The sequence below is a fragment of the Dromiciops gliroides genome, chromosome 2 (assembly GCF_019393635.1).
Source record: "Dromiciops gliroides isolate mDroGli1 chromosome 2, mDroGli1.pri, whole genome shotgun sequence".
Taxonomy (NCBI): Eukaryota; Metazoa; Chordata; class Mammalia; order Microbiotheria; family Microbiotheriidae; genus Dromiciops; species Dromiciops gliroides.
This window is the reverse complement of record NC_057862.1, coordinates 374880025-374904715: the sequence shown is the minus strand read 5'-3', so window position 1 is coordinate 374904715 and position 24691 is coordinate 374880025. Positions and strand designations below refer to the sequence as shown.

The following is a 24691-nucleotide window of genomic DNA, read 5'->3' as shown; positions in this document are numbered from 1 at the left end:
AAAAGAGGTCAAGAAAGATGGAAGCTTTTAATTAGATGGTATCTAAGTTTCCTTCCAGCGCCACCATTCTGGGATAAAGAAGAGACTTGTAAGGGGAGGGAGGCAAGGTGAGGATGGGAAAGTGAAGAGGAAAAGGCTATCAGGACAGAAAGAAATTAATGGGCAAAAGGAGCAAACTACCACTGAATGATGGAGAGTTGTTTGTACTCGTTAACTGTATGTGTACTGGTAGTTTGGGGTCCTCTCCTGGCAGAGCATCCCAAAAAGAATCAGGGAGCATAGCTGTTCTGTGTCTGGAAGTATCTGTTTTTACATATGTGCTATGGGGCCTAGGGAAAGGGGAACAGGGCAAGAGGCATATGGCAGAGTTAGAGACCTGAGTACCCATGGGACCTTGCCTCTGCAGTGCTACCATGTGCCATACACTTCGATGACCATGTTCCTGGGAGGAAGCCAGAGTGACCGAGACTCTGCCACTGCCTACAGTAAGTGCCAACATCACCAGAAGGGGGATGGAGGGTGGACTGTGTTTTTCCCTATCTAGGATGGTCCTGAGCATCTCCTAAACAATGAGAGCCCCAGTGCTAACCACAATACTCCACCTCTATTATACTTTCTCCCCCAGTGGTCCCAAAGACCGGAGTGGGTGCCTCTTGAATTTACATAGAATTTTACTACAACCTTTGCTTAAAAAAAAAATAAACAAGGAAATCCTCATTCTTTATTACTGGAACTGAAATCAGGAGAACTGGGTTCAGATCCATGCTGTAGCTTTCACTCACTCTATGGCTTTGAGTAAGTAGTCATTCTCCCCCTCCCCAACCTCAGTTTTTCCATGGATAAAATGGTGATAATAATACTGATACCACCTACCTCATAGTCTTTTGCTTTGAGCAGATCGCTCCATCCCGATAAACCTGTTTCCTCATCTATCAGATGTTTGATGCCATTTGTCCTATCTGCCTGCCGGGGTTGTGGGGAATAAGCCTTATAACCTGAAAACAGTAAGGCACTAACTATACATCACAGAACATATTTTTCACCTGGGAAAACTGAGATTCTAAATTGTATTATTCCTGGAAAATACTGCATTTATTCCCATCCCTTTATATCCTGCCTCTATTCAGAACCGGCTGAGAGAAATCCCAAAGCCAAGTAAGCCCAGGACAACTCACTACAATTTGCTCAACATTTATTAAGCATATCTGATATGAGGACCTGCTACAAAGACCATGATAATAGCACTTGTTTATATAGCACCTTAACATTTACAGATGCTATGTACATTATCTCACTTAATCTTCACAACCCTTTGACATAGTCACTATTATTATATCCATTTCACAAAAGGAGAAACTGAGGCTCAGAGAGGTTAAGTGTCCCACCCAGGATCACCAGCAACATGGTCAGATTTGTGCTGTAGGATGGACTGGAGTGGAAAGAAACTTGCGGCAGACAAATCAACCAGCAGGCTATTGTAATAGTCTGGTTGTGAGGAGTAAGGGCCTGCACCAGGGTGGTGGCAGCATCAGAGGAGGGAAGGGGAGAGTATACAAGAAATGTTACAAAGATAAAATCAACAGCCCTTGACAAAAGTTTGGAAATGGGAGAAGATGCAGGGTGGTGAAAGGTAATGAGAAGGGGCAGCTAGGTGGCACAGTGGATAGAGCATCAGCCCTGGATTCAGGAGGACCTGAGTTCAAATCTGGCCTCAGACACTTGACACTTACTAGCTGTGTGACCTTGGGCAAGTCACTTAACCCCAATTGCCTCGCCAAAAAAGAAAAAAAGGTAATGAGAAGTCAAGGATGATGCCCAGGTTGTAAGCCTCGGTGATTTGAGAGAATGGTGGCACCCCCAGCAATAATAGTAACATAGTCTGAATGAATAATAGGATTTAAGGTAGTGAGGCAGAGGGGGAGATGGCATGGCAATAGAGTGTGATCAGATGAGAGAATTCCAGAGTTCATGAGCATGGAGGTGGTCTCTTTGTGGGTGATGGCAAAATCAAAGCTCTGACCATCTTTGCATGTGGCTGAGGTGGGTTAGAGGAGGTGGTCATGGGAAATGAGTAACCTTTGAGACTCAGGGTATTTGAAAAAGTATCAATATGTATATTGAAGTCCCACTGTATGAGGGCAGGAGTTGGGGGAGGGGCGGGAAGAGAAAGACTGTAAGCCAGGCACTGAAGTCATTGAAGAAGGAAGGGAAAGCATTCTTGAGTTCTGTAGGCAACAGAATCTGAAGATCTTCCTGACTCCAGGCCCAGTAGTCTTTCCACTACATCACCTAGCTGCTAGAATGGGAATATGGGCTTCTGCTCCCCTTGGGGACTACTACCAATAAGAATTATACACTCAGAGAACTTTAGACCTTAAAGACCCTTAGAGCAATGTCTGAGCTGGAGAACTTTAAAACATGGAATGTCAGAGCTGGAAAAGACCTTAGAACATAGTAGAGTTGGAAGGCATCTTGAAGACATAGAACAAGCTATTAGCCACCTCATTTTGTAGATGGGGAAACTATAATGCTTAGAGAGGAAACAGTTAATTGTCCAAGATAACACAGGAAGTGAGTGGCAGAGCTGGGATTAGAACCTAGGTCTCCTAGGCCTGGGCTTTTTACACCAGATGAAGTAGATTCTATAGAGAAAGTTAATGAGCCTATTCTAGGTTTTCCATATCTTTTGCAGGGGTGTCTGTGGTTAAAAGGGACTTATATATAGCCTATGATTCTATGGACTGAAGCAAGTGGGATGAGATCAGATTTTAGGATGACAGCAAGGCCCCCACAGCTCCCAAGCCCACTTGTAGCTTTGAGCAAAGAAAACACAAATTCTTTGAGTGGGAGCCTGAGTCACAAACAGAAGGCTCCCAAGCACAGCAATGACTCACAACTAGCTCACCTGAACCAGGGGCTGCACAGCCTCCCTAGAGCTGAGTGTGAGTCATGGAAGCCCACACCCTCCACAGATCCCATCTGTCTGATGGCTTGGCAGTGCCATCCCCACACCCCACCTCAAACCCAGAGCTACCAGGCACTCCTTGGAGCCTCATCCCTCACCCACACTCTGCACTCTGTTTACAGAGCCACAATGTCAGACCTTAGAACATAGAATGTCAGGACTTGGAGAGGCCTTAGAACATAGAGTGTCAGAGTGGGAAAGGCCTTAGAACATAGAATATTAGAACTGGGAAGAACCTTAGAACATAGAATGTCAGGACATGGAGAGGCCTTAGAACAGAGTGTCAGAGTGGGAAAGGCCTTAGAACATAGAATATTAGAACTGGAAAGAACCTTAGAACATAGAATGTCAGGACTTGGAGAAGCTTTAGAACATAGACTACTGGAACTGTGAGTGCCCTTCAAACACAGAGCGTCAGAGCTGGGCAGGCCCTTAGAACATAAATGTCAGAGCTTGGGAGGGTCAGTACAAGACAGTATCTGTAAAATGAAGAGTTTGGCCCACATGGTCTCTCTCCAGCTCTGGAATCCTAAGTAACATTCCTTCATCAATTTAAAGTCAAGGAGGAACACTAATGCATTGTTGGTGGAGCTGTGAACTGATCCAACCATTCTGGAGAGCAATTTGGAATTATGCCCAAAGGGCGATAAAGCTGTGCATACCCTTTGACCTAGCAATTCCACTTTCAGGTCTTTTTCCCAAAGAAATCATGGAAGGGGGAAAGGGACCCACATGTACAAAAATATTTATAGCTGCTCTTTACGTGGTAGGAAGGAATTGGAAGTTGAGGGGGTGCCCATCAATTGGGGAATGGCTGGACAAGTTGTGGTATATGAATACAATGGAATACTATTGTGCTGTAAGAAATGATGAGCAGGTAGGGCAGCTAGATGGCGCAGTGGATAGAGCACTGGCCCTTGAGTCAGGACTACCTGGGTTCAAATCCGGCCTCAGACACTTAACACTTACTAGCTGTGTGACCCTGGGCAAGTCACTTAACCCCAATTGCCTCACTAAAAAAAAAAAAAAAAAAGAAAGAAATGATGAGCAGGAGGAGTTCAGAGAAACCTGGAGGGTCTTACGTGAGCTGATGATGAGTGAGATGAGCAGAACCAGAAGAACATTGTACACAGTATCATCAACATTGAGTGTTGACCTACTGTGATGGACTATATTCTTCTCACCAATGCAATGGTACAGAAGAGTTCCAGGGAACTCATGATAGAAGAGGATCTCCAAATCCAAGAAAAAAAAAAAAAAAGAACTGTGGAGTATAGATGCTGATTGAACCATACTATTTCTTTTGTTTGGGGTGCTGTTGTTTTTTTTTTTTCTATTTTGAGGTTTTGCATCACTGCTCTGATTTTTTCTCTTGTAACAGGATTAATGCAGAGATAGGATTAATGTTATTATGTGTATATATATATATGTGTGTGTGTATATCTATATATCTATATATCTATGTATATAGATATATAGATATAACCTGTATCAGATTACCTGCTGTCTAGGGGAGGGGGGAGGGAGGGGAGGGAGGGAGAAAAATCTGAAATTGTAAAGCTTGTATAAACAAAAGTTGAGAACTATCTTTACATGTAACGGAAAAAATAAAATTCCTTATATGTAAAAAAAAAAAAATTCAAAGTCAAGGAGAGATAGAGCACCAGCCCTGGAGTCAGGACTACCTGAGTTCAAACCCAGCCTCTGACACTTAACACTTACTAGCTGTGTGACCCTGGGCAAGTCACTTAACCCCAATTTCCACACTAAAAAAAAAAAAAAATTTTAAATCAAGTCAAGGAGAGTTTCCTAAGCCCCCTCCACTCTATGCAGATTTGGGAGACTATCAGTCCCCATAAGATATCTCTTTCAGTCTTTGTTACAGGGAGATGGTTCCTTGGGTAGGGAGCAGGAGAGGCCTAATTGGAAATGGAAGTGATGTAAAACAAAAGACAGCAATATTTTGTTTTTAAAGAGAGAGGGTTGACTGGAGCACTTAGAAGTTAAATGACCTGCCATGGGTGATAAAGCCAGTCTGTGTCAGAGGTAGGATTTGAACCCATATCTTCTTGCCTTCAAGACAACTCTCCTTCCACCATGCCTCAATAATCACCATATAATACCTTTTCTTACAATAATAGCACATCTTTTTATAGCACTTTGCAATTTACAAAACATTTTGAAATGACATACTTCATTTAATCCTTTGGATAGCTCTGGAAAGGAGATAGAGCAAGAATTTTCATGACAGTTTCACAGATTTAAAAACAAAAACAAAGAAAAGGAAGCCCTGAGAGGGAAATTGGTTTGCCAAAAGTCACACAATTGATTAAGTGGCAAATCTGGTACTGAACCCAAGTTCCATGTCCAGTGCTGCCTATACTGTCTCACGGCATGGCTACCAACCTCACCTTTGCCACCAAATCACTGTGTGACCTTGGGCCTCCCCTTCCTCATCCATTAAATCAGGGTGTCGCTAGATCAGACTTTTACCTTCTCTCACTGATCCTGATTTTTTGGCCTTCTCTCCCTCCTTCCTGTCCCAGCTACCTTCACACACCCATTTCTTAGCCATCTCCAGGTTCCCAAGAGGCTGTTCCAGGGCCAGACTGGCCAGTCTGAGCTCTGGTGCTTCTGCCAGAGTCTGCTTGTTTCATTCTAAAGAACATGTCTGTTCTTCCCTCCCTCCAGGGTGCCCTGAAAGCTTGGCCCATAAGGACTTTTAGAGAGAAAAGTAGGAAAGTACTTTTGAAAGTAGGAGTTAGATGATATTATGAAGAAAGTCTTTTCCACTTCCAAATCGTATGGCCTCATAAGACACCCACTAAGGTCAAGCAGAAGGGTTAGTAAGGATCTAAGGCTAGGGCTCACTCACTTAGAAGGGTGTAGGGGGAGATTTGCTTCAATGGAACTGGGTTGGGGTACTGATAAAGGAAGCTCTATTTGGGGCCCCATTAACTCCAGTGTCTCCCACCCACAGGGATGGGGATGGAGGTCCTGAGTACCCTCGTTGGCACTAGCCTCCAGGGGCTGATTGTGGGCAAATATCATGCCAGCATGACTTTGAACTGCCAGGGGTTCAATGGATCCCTGTCTAATGAGACCATGGGCAACAACAGCACCTCCCCACTCACTGACACCTTGGAAAACACAGTGAGTACATGCTACCTACCTTCCAACAATGAGGAGATGAGTTCAGAGTGTAGAATGAGATATATTTTCAGGCATAACCAATGTGGGAATGTGTTTTGTTTGACTGTGCCTTTTTCATAAAAGAGTTTTGTTTATCTTTCAATGTTTGCATGTTGAGGTAGAGGAGGGGGACACACAGAGGGAAGCAGTACAGTAGCTAAAATGAAAAAAGAAAGAAAAAGAAAAGTAATTTTTAAAAAGGCCCATTGAAGCATTTTTGTAAATGTGTGGAAGAAAAGAGAAAGAAGGTCAGTAGGAAGACCAGGCAAGCAGGGTAGCTTTGAAAATAACACACTGAATTGGTTTTATACTCGGAAGCCATCTGTGTTATAGATTCATGACTGCATTGTTATCTTCTTTTTCTGTTCTAATTTGGTTTTGAAAATGTTGTTTGTCTTATTTGGTGTTTATTAAATTCAAAATTCTAAAGAAACCTCCCAAAAAACCTATAGTGAGTAATCAACAAGAGGTGCCAAAAAAAAAAAGAGGTGCCCAGTTCATCTTCTTCCACTTCTGATGGCTGATAGCCAGATGTTGGCCCCAGGACCTGGGAGAACTTGTCTCCCCCATTTTGTGCCCAGCATTGTACTTCATCATAACTTGGGAGACACCAGAGTGGAGAAGACTCAGTCCCTGCCCTGGAGAGAGCTTACATTCTAGCTACAGAAATAATATACACACAGGGCTGTGTGACCCTGGGCAAATTATTTAATCTCTGTTTGCCTCAGTTTCCTCATCTGTAAAATAAGGATAATAATAGCATCTACTTCCTAGGGTAGTGAGGATCAAATGAAATAATTGTAAAGCCCTTAACACTGAGCCTGGCACATCATAAGTGCTACATAAATCTTAGCTATTATCATTGTTAGTTTTTATTAATTGGAGAGGAATTAAAGAAGCTGAGTGTGTGGAGGGGAGGGGAGGAATAGAAAGAATATTGGGCCAAAAGTCAGAAGATGTGTATTTGACTCCAGAGCTTATCCCAACTCCCTGTGTTAGGGAAAACTCCTTACCTGTTCTGGACCCAAGTTTCCTCATCTATAAAATGAAGAGTTGGTGATAAATACACATAAGATCCCTTCCAGTTCTGCCTTCTTAGAACCTTCTGCCTCTGGTTCTCTGTGTTCTAAGAAACCTTCCATCTCTCAAGCTCTGCGTTTTGTGTTCCAAAGGACCCTTCCAGTTCTGATTTTCCATGTGTTATGTTCTGAGGTATAATTCACCTATGATAGAGGTTCTGTATTCCAAGGACTATACATAGTTTGGACATTCAGTATTCTATCATTATTCCAAGGTGTCTTCCTGTTCTTTAGTGATTCTTTGATGACATATGGTAATTGCTTGGGTACAGACTAGTGTAAGTCATTCAAGTATTGCCATTTTTCAGATAAGCAAACTGATGCTCCTAGAAGCTGAAGTGACTTTCACATTGTCACAGGCACAACTCAGGTCTTTGGATTTCAGGTTGTAGGTATCCTGCCTGTCCTGGGCTTCTCAGGGATAACTTTTTATCAGAGGTCAGAATGGATGTGCCCATTGAAAGTTTAGATAAGGTGGGTAGCTGAAAAGGGAGAAATCATTGGGTTTGGTGGTCAGGGAAGGCTGTATTTGAATTGATGGCACATGAAGGGCCTTGAAGGATGGGTAGAATATAAAGATGATGATAAGTTTGGTGGTGAGTACAACAACAGCAAAAATGCAAGGTAGGAACAAACCTGGAGCCTGCAAGAGCAGTGAGGGGAGCTAACTGGCAGGTACCTGTCCTTTATTCTGCAGCGCATGGCATATCTGACGGCAGCCATGGTCATCGGTTCCCTCTACTGCTTCTCCTGTGCAGTCCTTGTCCTTGGGGTGAAGGAGCAACATGGTGAGAGCACTGTGTGGGGAGGAGGGGTCAGGCTGTGCCAACTGGAAGGTGTGGGACACTGGTAGTATGACTTTGGGCAAGTCACGTCCTCTCTTTTCCTCCTTGGCAAAATGAGGAAGCTGGACTAGATGACCACTAAGATCCCTTCTATTTCTGGCCTTCTGGGATTCTGTGAGAACCTGTTTCCTGAACCCCAGTCCAAAGTTCTTTCCCCCATATTTCACCCACCTGCTTCATGCCATAGGACAGAGGCTTCAGAGCACCATGGGACCTCCAGACCTCCCCAGCTGGACTAGCCTGGCCTGACCCCTCCAGGCAGAGTCCACATCTAGGCACCAGACTGTGAAACAGACAAGATTTACCTCTTGCTTGTCTGCCTACCCCACCAGGGTAGATCCCCTTCTTTCTCCAAGCTCCCTCTCCTCCAGGCTCCAGAAACCATTGGTTGCCTCTCCTTCCAAAAGCATGCCCAAGAAAGGATCTTACTCATTTATACTGATAGATAACTTAAGAACCCCCTTCCAGGAAGTTTGCATTTTAGTAAGAATTTAGCCTTTAGCCAAAGGGGTGGAAATCCCCAGCAATCTGACATGAGATGCTCCAGTGGGCCCTGACAGCTAACTGAGCCAGGGGTGTCTGAAATCTGCGGGCACTCTGAGCACAGACATGTCAAGGAGGCCCAGGTAATTGAAGCCAGAACCAAACAAGTCTATGAGCATAGAAAGGGGGAGGAGTCTGGCCCTGGAACAAAGTCCCAAATCAGGAACTGAGGCTGGAGATCTGAATCAACAAGAGACTCAGAGCACTCTGAAGAATGACGCAGGCCCATGAAGGGGGTGTTGAGAGGCAGCAGCAAGCCTTGCCCACAACCACCTGTCACTGTTCTTCTGGGTTCATGGGTTTGTGTGGGGTTTTCTTGCTGAATCCTATTGTCCCTTGGCCATCTGATAAGGTCTTAGGGTGGGAACTGCCCACTTGAGGGAATTTCATGTAATTTAACAGACCTTTATCAAATGGAAGATGTGTGCAGGGCCCTGTCCTTATTAGGGGGAAAAAAAAAGATAGTAAAGGGGCATAACCCCTGCCATCAAGAAGATATCAATAGAGAAGGAAATAAGTAAGAACCACCAGGTGGTGCAGTGGATAAAGCACCAGGCATGGAGTCAGGAGGACGTGAATTCAAATCCAGCCTCAGATACTTAGCAGCTCTGTGACCCTGGGCAAGTCACTTAAACCTGTTTGTCTTAGTTTCCCCGACTGTAAAATAAGCTGGAGAAGAAGACAGCAAGCCACTCCAGTATCTCAACCAAATCGAGTCACAAAGCGTTGGACATGACTGAACAACAACAACAATAAAATGATTCAAGGTCAGATATGATCAGACTAAAAAAGAAATGCAGATTAAAGATTGTAGGAGAGTTGGAGGAAGGTTCTTTATTTTCCTACCCTAACTCAAGCTGAATGGCTTTCTAAGCCCTTGTCTTCCTGGATTGCCAATCTCCCTTCTCTGTTAAATTCTAGCTTCCTGCTCCTTTTCTTCTCATTTGTCATTTTTTCCTATCTTCTTCTCCTCCTCTAACCATCCTCCCTTCTCCTCTCTCTCAGACTTCAGGGTCCCATGCCTCTTAGATGGGTGACCCTATCTTTTCCTTCTTTCACCACCATCTGTCACTTTTTGTTAGGACTTTAGTCAGGAAGCCCTTGGAGACTCTACAATTCAATTAAAAGAAACATTTATTAAGTGCCTACTGAATACTGGGGATATAAAAATTTTAAATAGCATGATCCCTAACTTCAAGGAGTTTATAATCTAATAATAGGTCACAAGACACACATAGACAAATAAGTATGATACAAGACAGAGTGTGATCGAGAAAAAGAGCTTAGGAAAAAAAAGTAGGGAATAGAGAGCTCACAGGTAAACTCAGTCAGAAAGGCTAACAGCCCCCTGGTTACTTGGGGCCAACTTGTGCCTGTGAGTACAAAGACCAGCCCATGGCTGAGTCAGCCCCCTTACCTGACTCCTTCCATTGCAGGGCCACTCAGCATCCTGGACCAATCCAGACTCCCATTTGTGTACAGCCTGTTCACCATCATGGGCCACAGACCTTACACTCTCCTTCTAAGTGGATTCCTTTTTGTCTCCATGGCTTTCCAGGTAAAAGGCCAGGGTCTGCTGAGACTGAACAATTGCCTTCCAAGGAGTCCTAGGGATCAGGAAGGATCAACTCTGACTGAACCCAGAGTGAGGGGAGTTTGAAAGAAGCTTGGTTTGGTGGAATAGTGGGTTTGGACTCTGAAGACCTGGGTTCAAGTCCCAATTTTGCCAATTACTACGTTTGTGACCTTAGTCAAATCACTGCATATCTCTGGTTCTGAATTTCCTCATCTTTAAGATTGTCTCTAAAGTCTAACATCTCTAAATCCTATATGGAGTGGAAAGTACTAGAACTGAACCCTAGAGTCCAATTCTACTTTACTATCTACCCCCCTTTCACCCCATCCCATGCCACAGCTGGATTTCATTGTGCCATAGTAGAAAAAGCCCAGGAGACTTGAGTTCTCCTCCTAGTTAAGCCAACAATTCATTTTGTCACCATCAACAAATCACTTCTTCTATAAAACAAGGGACTGGGCTAGATGCTAATGAAAACTATTTTATAGCAATTTAAGGTTTCCTCATAACAGTCTTACCAGGTAGAATGTTTTCTTCTCTGATTTATAGTTGGGGTAACTGAAGCTCAGAGGGGTAGGGTGATTTGCTGAAGGTTACCCAGCTATAAAAGTCAGAGATGGGCATTGATGCCAAGTCCAAATACTATGCCCTTCTTGCTACATGATACTTACTGCCCCCTCAGTTTCTAAGTTCCTCTTCAGAGACTCCATGGAATCCATTAAGAAGGAGATCCAGGGGCAGCTAGGTGGCGCAGTGGATCTAGCACTGGCCCTGGATTCAGGAGGACCTGAGTTCAAATAGTACCTCACACACTTGACACTTACTAGCTGTGTGACCCTGGGCAAGTCACTTAACCCTTATTGCCTTGCCAAAAAAAAGGAAAAAAGAGATCTAGCCAACCCCAAACACTTAACTTCCCCCATTAGCCCCTCTAGCCCTGAAAGCAATTGGATCTACCTAAAGACCATCTCCCTTCTCTCCCACAGATGGCCCAGGGGATCTTCGCCTTCTTCTGCACCCATGCCGCTGGTCTCGCTGGGAGCTTCCAGTACTTGGTGCTCATACTACTGGTACAAAGTTTTTTGTCATTTTGGGGAGAAACTGGGTGGGCTTCATCCCCCATTGCCTGGATCCCAGCTAGGGATTTCCAGAAGGGTCCGGGCTGAAAAGGAGATTCACATGCTCTCAGAGGACCTACTCTCAGTCACTCCTGAGAGCTCTCTGGGGTGTAATCACAAATGACTTTTATATTTCACTTTAAAAGTTGACAAAGCACTTTTGGTACATTAGAGAAGCAGTGTGTCTTTGAAAGTGTAATGGACAATTCCAGTTCATATGGCTATGGGAAAGGTCATACAGCATCCTGGCTCTCCCACATGGACTCCAGTAAAGATGTAAAAATAGCACGAGACTGAATGATGATCAAGAAATCCAAAAAGAAACTACAGTAAGTGCCTTCACCCAACCTGAACTGTACAAAAAGACAGCCAGAAGCCTGTAGGAGCCTTCCACCAGGGAAACTAACACTAATGTGAGTAGACGTGCCAGAAACTTACTAGCACTCGGACTAAAGACATTTCCAGGGGCACCTGAATAAATGAGAAAGCATTTATTAAGTGCTTACTACGTGCAAAGCACTGGGGATACAAATCTAGTAAGGCCTAGTAAGACAAGGCCTTTTATGTGAAGCCTGCAGCACTCTATACCCAGGGGGCAAGAATGAGTAGTTCAATGTGCCTCTGAATCTTGCATCACTATAACTGTGGATCAGGGACAAAAGCAGGCAGAATGCTGACCACTAAGTGGCAGAAGAGGGGGTGGGGGATGGGTACAGTAGTGTATAGAAGCCTATTGTGATCAGATATCCCAGAGAGTCTTGAGGTCCTCGGTAGGGGATGACAAGAAGCCTGGAATACTTGAACAGGGAAATGCCAAGGGGGTTGAAAACCCACAGACCTGTGGCTATGACTCCCTGGAAAGCTGGAAGTATACAACAATCTGATGTGAGATATTCTAGAGGGTCCCGAAGACCTCCATGCTCTGAACACAGATGATTCCTGGCAGATCATCTTGAAACTTGTCAGTATTCTATACATGGGCATACTGGAAAGACAAAAGAAGCTAAGGGTTGGAACCTGGTAACTGAGGTCAGGATCAAACAGGGCCTGACCATCCCATCTAAAAGTACAAAGTGGGGCAGACAGCTAGGTGGCACAGTGGATAAAACACTGGCCCTGGATTCAGGAGGACCTGAGTTCAAATCCGGCCTCAGACACTTGACACTTACTAGCTGTGTGACTCTGGGCAAGTCACTTAACCCCCATTGCCCCGCAAAAACAAACAAACAAACAAACAAACAAAAACCAAAGTGAGGCAGAATCTGACAAAAGATTGAATATCATTCTAAGGTGGAGGGGAAGAGGTTTAATAAAATAGAAGACATTCTAGTATTCCTGATGAAAAGACCAGAGCTGGGTAGACACTTTGAAATGCACACATAGGAGGCAAAAGAAGCCTAGAAAGGTAAATACATTTGAGCAATTGAAAGGTACTATATTATGATGAAATGCTTACATTCTCATAGGACGAATAGACGCAAGTAGCTTCCCTGGGAGTTAAATAAGACAGATGGCCCGGAGGTGGTTGTATTCAGTTTTGATGGTCTGAGGGAAAGGAAAAAAGGGAGGCAGAAGGAAATATACTAGAGAAGAAATGAAGAAAAAGGAATAGAACTTTCTCTTTCTCATAATTAGAATTCTTGAAAAGAATATTCAGACATGGAGAAAGGAGATGGGAAAAGTGGACATGGCATGAACTTAATGCTTATCTAAGCCAGAAAAAGGAGAGCTCAACCAATAGACAGACACACAGAGTAAAGTAAAGATAGTAAAGACAGGGAGATGGGGGAAGGACTATGCAACTTATGGGAGAGGGGAGAGTCAAAGAAGGAATAGCCACGAACAAAATAAACACTGGAGTTCTTATCATAAAAGAGGGATTGACAGGAAAGAAAGGACAGGAAAGAATTAGTTATTAGAGTCTGGGCAAGAGGAAGAAGAGAGAGGTGCTCTGGTAAGGCAGTAGGTCACTTCAGTTACACAGATCATTGGGGCTGATCATATTCCCTCTCTTTCATCTCTTTGTAAAGAGGAGAAAGGGGGCAAAGAGAGCAAAAATAATATGATGTGATGAAGAGAAATATACAATTAACAGCTATAAGTCCTTCCTAACGTATTCCTCAGTAAAGAATTACACTTTCATACACAGTCCAATTAGGATTAAAATGGTCTTTTATTTGACCCTAGAGAAAGTGACTGAGGAAGTCACCCCACCCCCAACCTCCCACCCCCCCATCCCCCCTCACTCCTGCCCCCAGGGGGAAGGTGGTTTAGAAACTTCCTCCTCCCCAACTGAAGAAAGGCAAAAGCTTTTATAGAGAATAGATAGGGTATCCACCTGAAAGTGGAAAGTTCCTTTTCGGGGTAGGGTAGGGAAAGCTTGGATGTTTGTCATATTCCTGAGAGTAGAGGGGGATTTTTTTTTAATGATGGCCCTTACTTCTGGGGTCATCTCTGTCTCCTAGCTCCAGTCAGGTAGTAGCCACATTTAAGTGACTTTCCTGCTATAGAATTTTATCTCCCCTTACTTCTTAGGTGTGTCTGTTCTGATATCTAGTTAGTCGATCAAACTAAACTTTAATGGTCCCTTGATTCCTTGATATGTCTGTTCTGTTATTTGGTCATCTTTGGTTTTGCTTCTCACAGGAGAAACTTCTCCTGACTTATGCCAAGCCCCAAGTCAAACATGAACATGAATGGGAATATCTCACCCATAAAATGGAAGGGAATAGAATAAGTTCAGAAAGCAAAATCCAACAATATGGTTTTTTACATGCAGGAAAAAAAAACAAAACCCAAAGCTTGAAACAAAAACATTCACACAAAATTAAAGAGGAGCTGGAGCAGAAGTTAATATGGGGGGGTGGGGCAGGAGTAGCAATTATAATCTCAGTCAAGGCAACGATATAAATATACATGGTTAAAATAAACAGAGAAACTCCATAATGCCTAAAGGCAGCAGATACAAATACATAATATCAACACTTAAAATATATACACTGAATAGCATAGCATCTAAGTCCTTAAGTAAAAAGTGAAAATGGGAGAAATCGACAGTAAAACTCTTAATAGTTGGGGACATCAATGTAACCTTTGAAACCTAGATAAATCTAACAAAAAAGAAATCAAGATAGAAGTTAAAAACCTTAATAGAATTTTAGAAATGATAGCGCTTCTGGAATGACTGCATTGGAACAGTAGGAGTATACAAATTTTCAACTCTGCATGCCACACTTACAAAAACTGACCATGTGGGGGCAGCTAAGTGGCAGTGGAGTAGTAGTACCAGCCCTGGATTCAGGAGGACCTGAGTTCAAAATCCGACCTCAGACACTTAAAACAATTACTAGCTGTGTGACCCTAGGCAAGTCACTTAACCCCCAATTGCCTCACCAAAAAAAACCCACAAAAAAAAAAACTCGACGTGTGCATAAAAAACTTCATAAACAAATTCACAAAAGCAAAAAATATTAAAACCACAGCATTTGCTGACTATAATGCAATAAAAATCCTAATCAATAAAGAGACTTTCAAGAAAATATTTAAATTTAAATGGAGACTAAATTATTTTATGCTAAAGAATCAATGGGATCGAGAAAAATTCATAGCGAAACAATAGATAATTTCATCAAAGAAAATGATGATGAGACAACTATACTAAATACTCTAGGATGCAGCCAAAAATCATTAAGGGAAACATTTTTCTCTATAAGCTTTTGATCAACAAAAAAGGTATATAACAGATCCATGAGTTGGGCCTGCAACTAAAAAAAATAAAACTCAAAAATTAACAAACTCAAAATTCTGAAAGTCAAAAAGATTAAGTTGAAAGCAAAATAACTGAATTGATAAAGTAAAACTAGGAGCTTTTAAAAAAACTAATAAAAGTTAAGGTATATAACTAATCTGATTTTTAAAGAAATAATAGAAAACCACATTGCAAATATCAAACATGAAAAGAATTGAAGAGGAAATAATTCAGACACAGTTTTTCACTATATTATTTGCCAAAAAAATATTGATAAGTGAAATGTAGAAATGTTTACAAAAATATTAAATATCCAGATTAATAAAACAAGAAGTAGAGACTTTAAATAGCCCAATGTCAGTTTTTAAAACACTGGTTATTTATGGCTTATAAATGAACTTCCCAAGAAAAAACCCCAAGGACCAAATGGTTTTAAAAGCAAATTCTATAAGCATTTATATAGTACCCACTATGTGCCAGACGTGCTATATGCTTTTACATATATTTCACTTGATCCTCAAAACAGCCCTGCAAAGTAAGTACTATCATTATCCCCATTTTACAGTTGAGGAAACTGAGCCAGAGGTTAGGTGATTTGCCCAGAGTCACACAGCTAATAAATGGCTAAGCTGGATTTTAACCCAGATTTTAGGGACTTCAGACCCAGGGTTCTGTCTACCATCCCACCACTGACTTCTCATTTGGTAATATGTTAATTATACTGTTATTTAAATATTTCCAGATAGCCATTAATGGTTCATGTTTATATATTATATATTCCTGATGGTATCCAACATAATGCCTTGCACAGAGTAGGAGGCAAAAGAAAGAAAAGAGAAAGGGATAAAGAAAAAAAATCAAAAGGAGATGGGAGGAAAAAAGAAGATGATGTTTTTGAGGAATAGTTTATTTTCAAATTAGGATACTAGCTGTAGTAGCATTCGGTTTTTAGTTTTTTTTCCCCTTCCATCAAAGTTTTATATTCCCTGTGATCATTAACACTGGTTGATACTAACTTGAGTGGTGTTTTATTCTTGAAAATATAAATTATTTATGTAATTATATAACTTTTTCATTAAAAACATAACCATTGGGGAAGTTAGGTGGTGCAATGGATAGAGAACCGCTCCTGGAGTCAGGAGGACCTGAGTTCAAATTTGACCTCAGACACTTGACATTCACTAGCTGTGTGACCCTGGGCAAGTCACTTAACCCCAATTGCCTCACACAAAAAAATACTATTCATCCCTAAAAAAAGCAAATTTTATCAAAGATTCAAATAACAATTTTTCAATATTGTGTAAACTATTTGTAAAAATAGACAAAGGAAGGGATCTACCAAATTCCTTCTATGATCCTCGGACACCTTAGAGAAATGAACATAAAACAACTACAGACGTGTTTCCACTTCACACACATCAGATTGTTCAAAGATAACCAAAAAGCAAAGTGACAGTTGTTTGAAGAGGATGTAAGAATCAGCAAATCTAAGCCGTGTTTTATGGCAACTCGTGGATTGCTCCCAGCCTTCCAAAATTAATTTGAAATATGCCCTAAATAGTACGACCAAATAGGTAATGATGCCCTTTATTGACCTAGTTAATCACCACTACTCAGCATATATTCCTGAAGGAGATAAAGGAAAGGCATGAAGGGACCTATTAGGTAATAAATGTATGTGTGTTTATATATTTATATTTATAGCAGCTCCTTCCTTTGTAGCAAGACCTGGAAACTGGAAGAGTACATACCCAATTCGCCGGACTAGGTGGATAATTATGCGTCCATGAATATGATGGAATACTATTTGTGCCTGTAAAAAAAATTAACAAAAGGATTTAGAGAAACTTTGGAAGACTGTATGAATTAATACAGAATGAAGTAAGCAGAGCCAGGAGAACAATTCTATACATGACTACAACATTGTAAAGAAAAAAAACTACTTTGAAAAATTTAAGAACAATGATCAATGAAATGATCAACCATGAACCCAGAGGATGGATGATACAATCTCCTAACAAGAAAGGTGACTAGAGGTACAGAATGAGATACACATTTTTTTGACATAGCTAGTGTGTGTGTGTGTGTGTGTGTATGTGTGTATTTGTATGTATGCATATATATACATATGTGTATATATATATATGTAGGGACTGGGTAGATAAATTATGGTCCATGAATATGATGGAATATTATTGTGCTATTAAAAATATACATATATTTTTCTTTGCTCTTGATTTATGTTTCCTTTTTTTTTTTTAGTGAGGGCAATTGGGGGTAAATGACTTGCCCAGGGTCACACAGCTAGTAAGTGTCAAGTGTCTGAGGCTGGATTTGAACTCAGGTCCTCCTGAATCCAGGGCTGGGTACTCTATCCACTGCGCCACCTAGCTGCCCCCCCATAAACCTCTCTTAAAATAAAGAAACATAGGGGCATGCTAGGTGGCGCAGTGGATAGAGTACCAGCCCTGGATTCAGGGAGGACCTGAGTTCAAATCCAGCCTCAGACACTTGACACTTACTAGCTGTGTGACCCTGGGCAAGTCACTTAATCCTCATTGCCCATGCAAATAAAAAGAGAGAGAGAGGTTTATTTTGTTCATTTGTTTTGGGAGATGCGGGTGGAATGATGATAGTGATGCTAGAAAAAAATTAAAACTAAAAGTATCACTGAAACATTTTTTTAAATTCTGAGAGTATGGGGGCAGCTAGGTGGCGCAGTGGATAAAGCACCGGCCCTGGATTCAGGAGGACGTGGAGTTCAAATCCAGCCTCAGACACTATGAGTCCTACTCCTATGTGAGCCCTTGGCAAGTCAACTTAACCCTGACTGCCCTGCAAAAACAAAACAAAACAAAACAAAAACAATTCCGAAAATAGAAAGAAGTTCATAGGAAGATTTAGTCAAACAGGACATCTTTGAAACCAGTGTGTTGAATGTATTTACTTCTAAAAATACATGGTTTACATAACAGAGAGGGGACAAAGAAAGTACAGTGGACCAGACCTCAGGATACCTGAGTTTTGGTCTTTGCTTGAACTCTAGTTATACATGAGCCCTGGATTAGTTCTTTTTCTCTGGGCTTCCATTTCATCAATTATGAAACATAAATAATGATACAGAACCTACACTAACAGGGTTGTAAGAAAAGTACTTTGTATGCTTTAAAGTGTTACATAAATTTGAGTTATTAATATTGTTAATAATCATTTTAAAAAACATTTCTACTTACTTTCTACCCATCCTTGAAGATCCAGATCTAATCTGCCTTCTCCATGAAGCCTTCCCCATTTTCATCCCACCCAATCCTCTATCTCCCAGCTTGAAATGATCCCTCCCTCATTTAACCTCTGAGAACTTTGTGCTCCTTTTCTATACTTATTGTAACTAATTTGTAGTATAGTTGCCTGTGGGGGAAGCAGGGGTTGGTCAGAGACTTCCTGGAGGAAATGGGACTGAGCTGGACTTTAATGGATCATTAAGGGCAGCTAGGTGGTGCAGTGGATAGAGCACTGGCCCCTGGAGTCAGGAGTACCTGAGTTCAAATCTGGCCTCAGACACTTAACACTTACTACTGTGTGACCCTGGGCAAGTCACTTAACCCCAATTGCCTCACTAAAAAAAAATTTTAAAAAAGGGGAAAAAATGGAGCATTAAGTTCTTGTTTTTCAGAGCAGAGATCTTCTGATTCAAGGGGAGAGTCTGATACATCCCAGTACCTTTTGTCACCTAGGCCAGGGATCACTTAGGCCCTGCCTGGTCTTTATTTTCTCTTTTCTCCTCTCCTCCCATCCCTTATTCTAGTCTTCCACCCCTCCCCTTCTTTTCTTTTCCTTTGTTGTTTAACTACTAAATGTCATGTTTCAATATGTTTAATGAAAATCTAACATTTTAAATGTTAACATTTGTAAAATAGCTGCCCAGGCCTCCAAGTATCTCAAATATTCTATTATTGTAAACCTGCAAAGAATAAAGAAATAGCCTCTCTCTTCTTCATTTTTATGACATGGGTCCTTTTCTGGTTTTCTTCCTACATCTGACCTCTAATTCCCTGGATTACTATCCATGGCATGCCTCCTCTTCCTCCTTTTTCTTCATCCTCTTCTTCTCCTTCTCTTCCTCCTCCTCTTCTTGTTCTTGTTCTTCTTCCTTCCCTCACCACCCCATATGCCATAGACTCACCAGGGACACATATGAAGGCATTGCTTCATGGCAGCTAAGGCCCCCCTTTTCTCCTTTAGGTCAATGAGGCAGCAGTTTGAAATTAAGCCAGCACTTCAGAAGAAGTGCTAGACTGAGAGTCAAGAGACTGGAGTTCTAATCCCAGCTTTGCTGTATTAACTCACTTACTATGTGACCTGATCTGTGACAACCTATTTTCTAAGGTCCCCCCCTCCAGCTCTGACCTCCTCCTGTTCTGGTCCTAAGTGCCAGTACTAACTCTTGCCCATTCTGTTTCCTCCCTCAGGTGGTAGCCTCCCTCTCTATTCCATTCTGGCAGTGGTTCCTGGTGAAGTTTGGGAAGAAAACTGCAGTTTTTGTTGGGCTTTCAGTAAGTCTGCCAGACTTTCCTGACTAATTCTCTTAATTCCACTGGGGCCTTGCCTGCTGACCTTCTCCTGTGGTGCTTCTGGCCAACACTCCATATACCCCGCAAGAAGGGGAGAGGAAACGGGGGGGCTGGGGGGGGGTCGCAGATTGTGGGGAAGGAACCAACACTCAGCTGGCTTTCTGTGACCTGGTCCTTTGGCTCCTCCATTCCCAGAATCTTAATACTTCAGGGATCCTTCCTGTATGGAGAACTGCCACTTTCAGTTTCACAGGCATAGAGAATCAAGACTCGAGGAGGAAGATTTAAGAATTATCTAGAGGGACAGCTAGGTGGAACGGTGGATAGAGCAACGGCCCTGGATTCAGGAGGACCTGAGTTCAAATCCAGACTCATACACTTAACACTTACTAGCTGTGTGACCCTGGGCAAGTCACTTAACCCCAATTGCCTCACTTAAAAAAAAAAGAATTATTTATTCCAGTGTCTTCAGCTTGCCCATGGTCACATAACAAGTGACAGAGCAAGAAGAAGAACCTTCTCACTTCCCTTTAGTCACAGGAAGAAACCTTGGCTTAGGAAACAGTTATAGGATCACAGGCTAACATAACATATTTCTATATGAGTGGCTAGCATTTAATAAACAGCACTTTAAGGTCACAAAGTGCTCTATGCTATCTAATTTTATCTTCACCACAACCTTGGGAGGTAGGGTGTATTATTATTCTCATATTTACAGATGAGGAAACAGAGGCAGACATAGGTTAAATGACTTGCCTGGTCTAGGGTTCACACAGCTAGTGTCTGAGGCTGGGTTTGAACTCAGGATTTCCTCACTCCAGGTCCACCTGTGCCATCCAGCAGTCTCAGTAGGACTTTAGGTTTGCAAAAAAACATCTCCCCATAAACCCCCTGGGAAGCAGGTAGAGCAGGACAGCATTATTTGTGTTTTAGAAGTGAGGAACCTGGGGGCAGCTAGGTGGTGCAGTGGATAGAGCACCAGCCCTGGATTCAGGAGTACCTGAGTTCAAATCCGGCCTCAGACACTTGGCACTTACTAGCTGTGTGACCCTGGGCAAGTCACTTAACCCTCATTGCCCCACTTAAAAAAAAAAAAGAAGAAGAAGAAGTGAGGAACCTGAAGCTTGGAGATGAGCAAATGAATGACAGAATGATCCATAGCAAACACATGTCAGAACCTGGATTCAAACCGGAGTCTTCTGATCAGGAAGGGACCTTGGACATCATAGGATTGTAGAGTCAGAGCCAGAAGGTCATATAGTTCAACTTCCTTATTTTACAGAAGAAGAGATTGAAGTCAAGAGAAGTCAGCTAGGAAGTAAGCAACAAACAGAGCTGGGATTCCAACCCAGAACCTCTGCCTCTAGACGGACTGCCCTTTCCAATGTTCCCCACTGCCTGCCGGCTAGTTTGCCTGGGATCACACCTGGTGGCAGAGGAGAGAAAAGGAGCCAGTTCTTCCCTCCCCCTTCCTCCCCATTTTCAGTGATGCTATTCCCTTGAACTCCCTTCGCTGCCTTCCATCTCACTCTCCCCTACTCTACTGACTTTGATCTCCAGCTCATCATCCCTGCCTTCATTATTCTCGTCCAAGTGACACACAACTTCCTCACCTTTGCTCTCACCATGATCCTGGTGGGCTGCAGCACAGCCGTGCTCTTCTTGTTGCCATGGTGAGTATGGGCTCCTGCCAAGATTGTTCCTAGTCTTCAAAAGGAGATGGGAGTTGGGGGGGGGGGGGCGTGGCAGGGAGGATAGGAGGAAAGGAAACTTTTGTACCAGACTCAGGATCAGGGCTGGATCAAGAAAGATTCATTGAAGTTGAATTGAAAATGTTCTGGGGTCACAAAACATTAGAGGTGAAAAGGGCTCTAGGAATATAAAACAGAAGACCAGAGCTAGAAGAGATCCTAGAATATCGAACATCAAACTAGAAGTGATCTGAGAGATCATCTGGACCAGTGGTTTTTAACCTGGGGTCCATGAAGTTGGTTTTTAAAAGTAGTTTAACAACTGTATATTAACATAATTGGTTTCTGTCAAATATTTTATTTTATTCATTTAAAACATTATTTTTGAGAAGGAGTCTACAGGCCTCAGCAGATCCCCAAAAGGGAAAATATTAAGAACCACTGGTCTAGGCTGACCTCCTCATTTTGAAGAAGAGGAAATTGAGTCCCAAGAAGGTCAAGTGGACAGCCTTGGATCACATAGACAGCCTTGGCAACACAAAAAACACCTTTTTGTATAGGGTGGGAAGGGGATATATTAGTAAGAGTGCACTACTAATTGACCTCTGGTAGTCATGTCTAAGAGCTATCTCTGCCAGTAGTAAGTCTAACCAGTTCTGACCTCTTTAAGGCAAGGGAAGTACCCTTGGGGCCTGGAGAGAGGGGAAGATGTCTGGGAAGGAACTATTACCATGGAAACACTTATGGCTACTAAGAGACCTTCATCACTCTTGTACCACTCTCTTCCTATTAAGGCTGCTGCTTACATCCTAACATAAGCCAGAGTGGGCCCTGAACTGGGAATCAGAAGAACTGGCTTTGGATTCTGGCTTTGCCACAGATCCTCTTTGTGACCTTTCCCTGAGACATAGTCTTCTCATCTGTAAGAGGAAAGGGTTAAAAGAGGTGATCTCTGGGGTTCCATCCATTGACAACACTACATGATCCTAAATTCTAGTTTGCAAGTGGGGAAACTGAGATGAGGGAAGGTGAAGCATGAGGGCATATCATAGTCTTCCTACTCTTTCCATGAAAACACATTGCCTTTGAGGGCAGGGGAGGACTTGTCAGACTTCTTTGACACTTCCCAGGTTAAAAATGGAGGACCCGTTGGGTAGGTATTAGAGAATTGAGGGCTAGGAAAGCCCTTAAAACTCATCTTTTCCAACCTTCTCATTTTGAAGCAGATGAAACTGAGACCTAGAAAAGGGAGATGACCTGCTAATGAGTCATGCCACCCAGCAAGTGCATCATCTCCATATCTCTGCCTTCCCTTCCCTAGGTCCATGCTCCCAGACGCCATGGATGATTTCCAGCTAAAGAACCCCAGCTGCCAGAACCTGGAAGCGTTCTTCTACTCTTTCTACATCTTTGTCAACAAGTTTGGAGGCGGTCTGGCCCTGGGGATCTCTACCATGAGTCTACAGTAGGACTTGCTTTACTCTTCCTGTTTGTGGTTGATTAACAAGGGCATCCTTGGTTCTCTCTGTGAAGCAGCTGCTTTAGAATCCTCTCCTTACCTCAGTAGAGGACTACATTTGGTTGGCAAGCCCTGGGAGCACTGAGAGAGAGTTCAGTAACTCTTGTAAGGGGATTTACTGACGCATTTGTGGCTTTGGGGTGTGAGGTTTGGGGACTTTCCCTATAATGAATGAAAGCTTTAGGATGTTCCTAGAAAAAATGGAAGGTCTAAGCTTTCCTAATGATGGCCCTGAGAGGTTTTTACTGTAGATGTGAAAGGCCTGGACCTGTCACTAGGGGCTATTAGGGGTTAGGGTATCCCTGAGAGAGTTTCAGTACCCATGGATGTTCCTTGGAGAAGGTAAGACCTAGGCTGGTCCTAAAGGTTACAAGGTATGGCCCGAGCCACACTGTCTGTTTTTATCCTGATGACAGCTACTCAAGGTGGTCATCCAGGGTCACCTTGAATGGGAAAATAAAGGGAGGAGATGTCACCAAAGAGGGAATGTAGCCTGGGTGGGGTGGAAGTGAGAAGGGCTTTAGGAAAATGCTAAGGCAGCTAGGTGGCGCAGTGGATAGAGCACTGGTCCTGGAGTCAGGAGTACCTGAGTTCAAATCTGGCCTCAGACACTTAACACTTACTAGCTGTGTGACCCTGGGCAAGTCACTTAACCCCAATTGCCTCACTTAAAAAAAAAAAGGAAAATGCTGGGATGCAAGAGCATTACTTTAAAAACAACAACAGTCTTGTCTTGGTGCCAGTGGTGGAGGGGGTGGGGGGAAAGGGTTAATGCAAGTTCTGACTCTGACCACTTCCTCCTATCCCACCCCCACCCCAGAATTATTGCCGTGCATCAGATAGCATGGAAGTTGGTCCACAGGGATGGCCTTTAGCATAATATCCATAACTATCCTTTGTGTATTTAGCTTTGCAGGCTACCAAGCTGGGAACTGTGAGCCAAACCCTATGGTCAAACTGATTCTCCGAGTGCTCATGGCCCCCGTTCCTATCACCTTGTTGATCATTGGCCTGACCATCTTCTGCTTCTACCCCATCGATGAGGAAAAGAGGAAGGAGAACAGAGCAAAGATGGAGGCAGCCAAGTGAGTCCCCAAGGTTCTAAACAAAAGGAAAGGTCTATCTAATCTTACATAGGCAGCCTGGTATAGTGGAAAGAGAATATTCTTGGACTCCAAGTCGGGGAAGAGGATATAAAATTCACAATATACAGTAGCTTCTATTTCTAGAGTACTTTATAGTCTCCAAAACTGAAGCAGACAGAGTACAGAGTATTACAGATGGCAAAACTAAGGTCCAGAAACAGGAAATAACCTGTCTACCTTCGTACAGCTGGCAAACTGCAGAGCCAGGACTTAAATATTGGTCTCCTATTTCCAAGGCCAGAGCTCTTTGTCCTGCACAGTGCTCTCTCACCACACATGCAAAAAATAATCTCCATTCTAGAGAAAACATCTAATTCAGTTCTGGGTTGGATGGTACTGACAGTAAGAGTTGTGAGAAGAAAGAATTTGGGAAAGAAAGAAAGAGAAATATGAACTGGAGAAATCCCAGAGGGCTTCCCAGAGTAGGTAGACTTTGCCATCTTCTTCAGATTCATTAAGCACCTACCTACTATGTGCCAGGCTAAGCACTTGTGCTAAGCACTTTGCAAATATTATCTCATTTGATCCTCACAACAATCCTGGGAGGTAGGTGCTGTTATTATCCCCATTTTACAGTTGAGGAAACTGAGACAAACAGAGGTTAAGTGACTTGCCCAGGGTCACATAGCTAGTAAGTATCTGAGACTGGATTTGAATTCAGATCTTCCTGACTCCAAGATCAATGCTCTATCCAGTATA

General features: G+C 42.7%; 1 protein-coding gene across 1 annotated transcript in view; it reads left to right on the top strand.

The window, feature by feature from the left end:
- Nucleotides 1–24691, top strand: part of LOC122739307 (sodium-dependent lysophosphatidylcholine symporter 1-like) — a 45558-nt gene that overhangs the window by 17979 nt on the left and 2888 nt on the right. Inside the window, exons 5-13 of the mRNA XM_043981101.1 lie at nucleotides 407–485; nucleotides 5946–6118; nucleotides 7934–8024; nucleotides 10061–10182; nucleotides 11187–11270; nucleotides 19536–19619; nucleotides 21198–21310; nucleotides 22650–22793; nucleotides 23756–23932. Coding sequence (XP_043837036.1) covers nucleotides 407–485; nucleotides 5946–6118; nucleotides 7934–8024; nucleotides 10061–10182; nucleotides 11187–11270; nucleotides 19536–19619; nucleotides 21198–21310; nucleotides 22650–22793; nucleotides 23756–23932 — 1067 coding nt within the window. The remainder of the gene's footprint in view (nucleotides 1–406; nucleotides 486–5945; nucleotides 6119–7933; nucleotides 8025–10060; nucleotides 10183–11186; nucleotides 11271–19535; nucleotides 19620–21197; nucleotides 21311–22649; nucleotides 22794–23755; nucleotides 23933–24691) is intronic.